The sequence below is a fragment of the Cyanistes caeruleus genome, chromosome 3 (assembly GCF_971803275.1).
Source record: "Cyanistes caeruleus chromosome 3, bCyaCae1.hap1.1, whole genome shotgun sequence".
In the NCBI taxonomy this organism is placed as follows: domain Eukaryota; kingdom Metazoa; phylum Chordata; class Aves; order Passeriformes; family Paridae; genus Cyanistes; species Cyanistes caeruleus.
This window is the reverse complement of record NC_141703.1, coordinates 38,462,843-38,470,372: the sequence shown is the minus strand read 5'-3', so window position 1 is coordinate 38,470,372 and position 7,530 is coordinate 38,462,843. Positions and strand designations below refer to the sequence as shown.

General features: G+C 39.8%; 1 protein-coding gene across 39 annotated transcripts in view; it reads right to left on the bottom strand.

The window, feature by feature from the left end:
* Positions 1 to 413: 413 nt before the first annotated feature.
* Positions 414 to 7,530, bottom strand: part of NALCN (sodium leak channel, non-selective) — a 226,926-nt gene continuing 219,809 nt past the window's right edge. For all 39 annotated transcript variants that reach the window (XM_086880763.1, XM_086880771.1, XM_086880779.1 and 36 more), the window contains 5 exons: positions 5,288 to 5,445; positions 4,535 to 4,685; positions 2,774 to 2,923; positions 1,948 to 2,065; positions 414 to 685 (listed from right to left, as the gene is read on the bottom strand). In XM_086880763.1, coding sequence (XP_086736889.1) covers positions 492 to 685; positions 1,948 to 2,065; positions 2,774 to 2,923; positions 4,535 to 4,685; positions 5,288 to 5,445 — 771 coding nt within the window. In that variant the 3' untranslated portion in view covers positions 414 to 491. The remainder of the gene's footprint in view (positions 686 to 1,947; positions 2,066 to 2,773; positions 2,924 to 4,534; positions 4,686 to 5,287; positions 5,446 to 7,530) is intronic.

Sequence of the window (7,530 nt, the reverse complement as noted above, 5' to 3'; positions counted from 1 at the left end):
AGTAAAATACTTCCCTTGAACATGAAGTCAGTGCTGACCTCTTCAGGTTATTTGTGAATAATAAAATTTTTCTGAAGACATGTTACTAAGTAAGAACTGAGGGAAAACACAACAAGAAGAAATACATTATCCCTGTATTGTAAAGTGTTGCCACTTTAAAGTATTGTAAAGGTTGAAGGAAAACACAGAGGTGTGTATACCCAACTTGCACTATGATTCTACAGAACACATTAAATCTTTCAAAGCTCTGTCTGCTAAAGGCAATATAGTCTTTCTGGCTTTGTTAGTACTGCTATAGTATACAGGTTTCTCAGAGTACAGTTAGTACCTACAGAAGTCAATTCTAGCACAGAAGTGTGTGCTACACTTCATATGGCAGGAGGATAAGCATAAGAGAAAATTTATGACACTGATTTTAAAGAAATCATACATCACACAGCATCTTTAATTCTAAACGTAGAAAATTAGATTGTGGTATGACTTAAATGTTCTCAGATATCAAGAAGGTCCTCTCCACTCTCATCACTCTCCACAGTTAATTGTCTTGTCCACCATTTCTTGACTTCTGATCCACAGGAAGCAGCATCAGACATTGGATTCATTTTGCATGCAACAGATTTCATAGTTGAACGTCCACCAAAACGGAGGTTGACTGAAGACACTGAATGGCTTATTGGTTTGGGGGCTAGGAAATGAAACAGAAAGTTCAGAAAGTCCTGTATTAGAGTTGATCTGCTTCTTGAACATATTTGCTTAGAATTCAGGTATAGAGAACCAGCCAAACTAGGGCACCTTTAAACTGATTTAGTTCAGAAAGAGTAGGGCTCTGTTCTAATTTGTTTGTTTTCCCAGCTCCAGATGTTCACACTACTTCCACTAATCTCCTGGTAGAGAGGCACTGAGCAGTGCCTCATTTCCTTCTGCTGGGATAACTGATGCAAGAGATCTCTTCTTATCCAGCTAATTGAAAACTAAATGATTTAGGCAGTACTAACATGAGCTAACCTGCTGGCAAAACGGTGAAAGCTTTAAATATGAGGAAGGGGGGTGAGGGTGCTTTTAGGAGTGGCTGCTACATCTAGAAAGTGATACTTTACAGTGCCCTAGGGGTTGTAGTCAGTACAAGTTGCTGGATTGGCACTAAACCACAGGTCTAAGTATATAAACCCCACAATGGATCTTAATTATGCTATTCATGATCTTAAATACCTGTCCTTGCTGGACTGGAGGCAGACTACTTATCTGTCAGCTGTACTGCGCATGGAAATGACCCTCCTTTTTAGGACCATCCACTGAAGAATATTCAAAACTGACACAGACTAGATCAGTGCTAAGAAAGGAAACCCTGGGCTATTCATTCAAGATTTCTCACTTGAAAAACGTATGCAGTTGACCACAGTAGTATGACTCCTCCTTAGCATGTTTCCTCTTTCACTCTCTCTTTTCCAACAAAATGTTGATCTTTGCTGCTCAGTGATATTTAAATGGAAATCATGGATTGAAAGTTTTCTATTAAACTATCCTGTTTCTTGGACAAGTACACAGGGAACAAAAGTAGGGTCAATGGTAGTCAACAGAACAGCATGACTGTCTCTCCTGCTTCCACTTAGATATGGTTAGGGTCTGAACAGTGGCAGCCTTTGGGGGCAGCACCCTGATTCAGAATAGGACTGATGTAAAAGGTCCTGAGTAAATGTATGAAAAAAGTAAAAAATGTAACCACTTGCACAGGGCAATGCTTGAGCCCATCTTCCAAACTTTCTGAATTATGAAGAAAGGGAGAAACTGCTTTATTCCAACAGGCATGAGAACAGGAAAGCCCTGATGTGGGTGCAAGCAGCAGCCAGGAGGGAGAATTGTGAATCACGAAGCCTCTCTTGGCCTTGTTATTGCATAACAGGAATTTTGCATGTGGGGGGACTTCACTGATAAGCCTTTTTCACTTACCTGATGGCAAGCGCCATTGTCCAAATTTCCGCTGAGGTTTCCCAGCATCTCCAGTGTCTTGTCTATAGCCACCTCTGTCAGAAAGTGTCGGGCTAAGCAGCTGCTGCTGGCTACTTGTCTGAACAGAGAAAAATTAATCTCAGTCATAGCTCCCCTAGGTAACCTTAGGAAGGGATACCTTTCTATTCTATTTCAAGCTTTACCACGAATGCAAACAAAACATATTGCCATTGGTTAGGGCAGCATGACTTCTGCTCTTTAATAGCCCAGAAAACTACTACTAACAGACAAAAGCAAAAAGGTCATGTGGACTCTCAATGCCATTCATCCTATTGATGGATAAGAAATTATTCTCAGCCTACGACAACCATTGTAGAAAGCAACCCTTGCATGGTACCTTCTATTTTTCCTATCCTGGAAGAGCCCAGGAGTCTTCCTCAGAGGTCCCAGCATGCCCAGTGCTCTCACTCCCAGTGTAAACACCACTTCAGATTGTCTGAACTGGAAAGCTTCACATCCCCAAGCCTGCACACAGCTCATGCAAGAGCTGAAAGCTGGGGCTGTCAGAGTCATACAGCTGAATTTGCCCGTTATGGTGTTTAGCACCATATGAATTTAGCAAGACAGATAAATTCTATGTTGTGGAATTACTACCTTACAGCATCTTCCCTTTACATCTGATGGCAAAAACTGAAGCAAACCAAGGTATTGTTTTTAATTTATTTTTTTTTTTTCAGTTAAAATGATGTTTTAAAAAGAACAAATAAGAAACATGGAAGTTTTCTGAATTTGTTATGAGGAACTGATATTTTTCTGGATAACATACCTCTGGCTGTGCACTGTTATCTTGATTAATAGCATTCATATCTTCACTTGGCTGTGTTGTCTCAATGCTGGGAGGATTCAGAAATCGGCTCAACTCCTGCTGTTGGCTCTCTCGTAGGCTGTGGATAATGCTGCACGACTGCTGCTGTTTCTACCAAGGTACAATATGTGATGAAAAAAAATGTTCTCATTGGTATGTCACACTAATGTGTTTCCTTTTTATTTTTTAAAGCATTCCAAATATTTAACTGAACAGTGAGCACCAGCTGTGGATCCCAGGTGCATCAATAAAGATCCATGTATTAGATGTTGCTATTTAAACAAAGTGAATTCCAGCATATTTCTAACCTTTAGGGAATAGAGGATGAGATTTATGAACTACATTAAGTGGAAGGCATGTTTCTCAATTTTTGGTTTAAACCTATAGTTTAAACACATGCAAAGTTTTGAACTTATCAGTTAAAAGTTCTTGCAAAGAAAAAGAAAACAGGAAATTGGTAGAGATTCACAGAGAATCACATGAAGGCAATGAAAAATTCTGATTTCTTTCATGGACTTTGAGGTAGGCTGTCAATAAGACTGAATAAAATAGTAGTGAAAACCTTGGGACTAAGTATAGATTTACAGTAAAAATAGAAAAAAACCCAACCTACTACCATTATGATTTTACAATCTAATTTGCTTTTAAATTAAAATAAACAGCACTTAGGAAGGGTTTTGCTTTTCTGGGTAGTTTTCACATGACCCCTCTAGGGAGATTTAGAGAATTTGAAAATATATCTTAACTTTCATAATTACATTCAATTTATAAAAGGTTCATAGAATGTGAAATGATCTGAACCATATTATTAAAGTGAAATGAATAGCATATTTACTTTAACATAGTGTACTTCAATATCATAATGAAATGAACAACAGAGCTAAACAAACACAGAACTGAGAGCTGCCATTATTATTACAGAGATGAAATAAAAATTAAATTATGTAGAGTATGAACACTGATGTTTCACCTGGAATGTATATGATATTCAAAATGTCCAGCTAAATACTTTAATAAATTTACAAACAGAAGATAGGTGCCATGATCACAGACCACTATGGAAAATCTCCTATCACAAAAAGTAATTTTTTTATGAAAACAAAAAATGTATGTGTCTAAGCATGGAGTCAGACTCATAGCAAGTGAAAAATTGGTCATCAATGCAACCAGGTTGTGACTTGGTCCATACACCTGCTTTCCACATAGACACTCTGCTCATTTGCACACACATTAACTGTAATGGCTCACTCAAATGATTTATCTTAATATAGGCTCCATCTGGAGAGCCATCCATAGGTTTCTTATGTGCCAGCAGAGGCAAAGAAGTTACACAGTTACATTTTGTGAGGAAGGATTAGGCCTATGCAGTTCCATCGAATTACATTATTTTTTAATTTATTCCTTTGACTTTGGTCTCTGCATGTGCATCTTTCTGCTGTATTGAAAAGAATTATAAAGTTAGGGCAGGAAGAGAATTTTTGCCTTCAAAAAGCACTTATTTTTGTAGCACTGTAGAGCTGTAACAAACAGCTCTATTTTTTGTAGAGCTCTATATTTGTAGAGCTGTAACAAACTTTCTTTTGCTCAGTTAGCAACTGCTACATACTTCAAATATGTAGTATCATGACTCCAATGTAAATGAAGCATAGGGACAGCAGATTCCAGCATTGTTGAACAGCTCAATTTATGCAACCATTTAGATACTGCTTTAGCTTGACTTACTGCTCTGATTCGCTTTAAGCACTTTTTCAGCCACATTCGTATGGTCTGTTTGGCCACCTCCTCTTCTATGGTATATTCCAGTTGTTCCCTAGCAAGCAGCTCCTCCAGCTGAAGACTTTTTCTGATATCAACAGACCTGTATGAAAGCATGCTGGAAGAAACACAATTTATTTATTTTTAAATGCAGGTGCCTTTGCATTTTTTAGAGAATCAAAGCTCATACTTAAGACCTTAGTGTGAAAGTACATAATTTAGGTGTGCACAGTAAATTCACATTAGAAGCTAAAAAATTGATGAGATGATTCTAGAAGAGACTTACTGTGCTCAAAACAAAGGCCCTGTCACCTACAACCAGCTATCCAATACAAGTGAACTGCATTTGTGGTGGTTTGAATTTTTTCCCCCCTGAGTGTTTATGCTTGGATAATGTCTCCATTTCTATTTTACTTCTAGTCAGGCTCACTGTCATATTGCTACACTTGAAGGTACATTTTATTAGTTGGGATACAAGAGGAACATGCGACTGTAGTTTGTGACAAATCTGCAATGAAAATGTTAAAATTCCTTGGAGCTGATTCCCTGTGTTTCCCATCACTAATATTTTTACAGGAAAAAAAAAAAATAAAATTGTAAAACATTTAAAATAGCAGTGCCTCTGTGGCTACCAGTCTTGGCTTTTCCTGAGCCTAATAGCTCAACCTGCTAGCCTGGAAAGATATTTGTTCTAAAAACGGGGAGAAAATCTCAGGGTACCTGAGCACGTCATGAAAAGTGACATCACCACCATTATGGAGACGCTCCATTTCATAACACATGTGCTTGAACAGCAGCTTGTCCTTGTCAAGATCCACCTCCAGCCTGCCTCGCAGAAGCCTCAGCAGGAATTTCACTCGGAAGGTAGGGATTACACCCTGTATAAAATTGCATAATTGATGGTAAAATATTACTGTTATCTAGCAACTAACTCAGACATTCAACTTGATCACTGAGAGAAAAACTATTTCTTCTAGCATATTTAATTCACTGTGAAAACATTGCTGGAGAATGTGCACATTCAGCCAGCTCATCAGTAAGTTCACAGAAGTTTCTGTGGTTATTTGACTCATATACAATGAGAATCTATACTGTTAATTTTGCCAGAATTTTTCAAAATTGCTTGGGGATTTAGTTTCCCCATTTGCATTCATCTGTAATTAGAATCATATTCCCAAAGAGTTGTCCTTGTAAAATGGAAATTAAAGTATAGTTTAAACACTCATAGCCATATCTATAATTTGTTATAAACCTGTGCCCTTCTCTGTGCATCCTGAATGAACAGGAGAATGTTGAGAGTTTACTGGCTTTCTAAAGATTATCTGCTCTAAGAAGTAGCACATCCTGCACTTTTGGTAACAATTTCTATCTGTTGTTACAAAATTAGGACTGAAAGTTCTTCCTTCTGAAACTGTGGTATTCACAATCTTTAAATATTTTTTGTTCTGCTAAATGAGACTCATCAGAACTATTTTTTCTGTAAGGTGTTTCACATCAGAGAGATTCTATCAGTGGATAGAATCTCTCTGATGTGATTGACATGATGGATTCAGAACATTCTACCCCTGTGAGTACAGACTGCAGCTTCCCTCTCCAGCACAGCCATGTGCCAACTACAAACAACCAACTACTTTCACCATAATGTTTTTCACATTCAAATCTCAGTGATGTCATGCATCATTCAGATGATGATTTAATTTGTGTGAGCATCTGAGCAGCTCAGTCTCCCAGATGTTATTCTCATTTCAGAATCACAAAATGGTTGAGGATGGAAGGAAACTCTGGAGCTCACCTTGTCTCACCCCTCTGCTTAAACACAGTCTCCTAAAGCCAGTTTCCCAGGATCAGGTCCAGATGGCTTTTGAGTATCTCCAAGGACAGAGACTCTGCAACCTCCCTGGGAAACCTGTGCCAGTGCTCGGCCACCCTCACAGTGACAAACAGTTCCCTGATATTCAGAGGTAACTCTTGTGTTCCAGGTCGTGCTCGTTGCCTCCAGCCCTGTCACTGTCACTGGGCATCACTGAGCAGAGCCTGACTCTGTCCTCTTTGCACCCTCCCTGCAGGTATTTATATGCACTGATGGGATCCCCCTGAGCCTTCTCTAGGCTGAAGAGTGCCAGTTTTCTCAGCTTTTCCTCTCAGGAGACATGCTCCAATCTCTTCATCATCTTTGTGTCCCTTTGCTGGACTCTCTCCAGTATGTCTATGTCTTTGTGTACAGAGGAGCCCAGAACCAATCCCAGGACCCTGAGTGTGGCCTCACCAGGGCTGAGCAGAGCAGAAGGATCCTCTCTCCCTTGGCCTGCTGGAAATACTTTGTCTAATGCCCAGGATACCATTGGTCCTCTTTTCTATAAGAGCAGTAGTGGCTCATGTTCGACTTGGTGTCCATTGGGGCCCCCAGGACTTCTACTGCCAAACTACTTTCCAGGTGGGTGGCCTCAGCTTGTACTGTGCCTTGGTTTATTCTTCTCCAGGTGTAAGACTTTGCACTTGTCCTTGCTGAGCTTGAACAAATTCCTGCCAGCCCATTTCTCCAGCCTGTGAGGGTCCCTCTGGATGGCAGCACCATTGTGGCATATCAGTCACTCTGCCCAGCTTCGTGTCAACAGTAAATGTGCTGGAGGTGCCCTCTGCCACTCTGTCCGTGTCATTAATGAGGATGCTGAACAGGACTGGACCCAGTATTGACCCCTGGAGCACACAATGAGTTACTGGCCTTCAACTAGAACCTGTCCTGCTGATCCTCACACTCAGGGACTAACTATGCAGACAGTTTTCAGTCCAATTCATTGTCTTCTCACCCAGCCCATACTTGATTAGCCTCTCCATAAAAATTTTACAAGAGACAGTGCTGAAATCTCAGCAAAGATCTTCTCAAGAACAAACACAAAAAATGAATATGAATCTGCAGGCTTCCAAGGGAACAACTCTCAGGGAGCTGGGAGGAAAGATGCTAT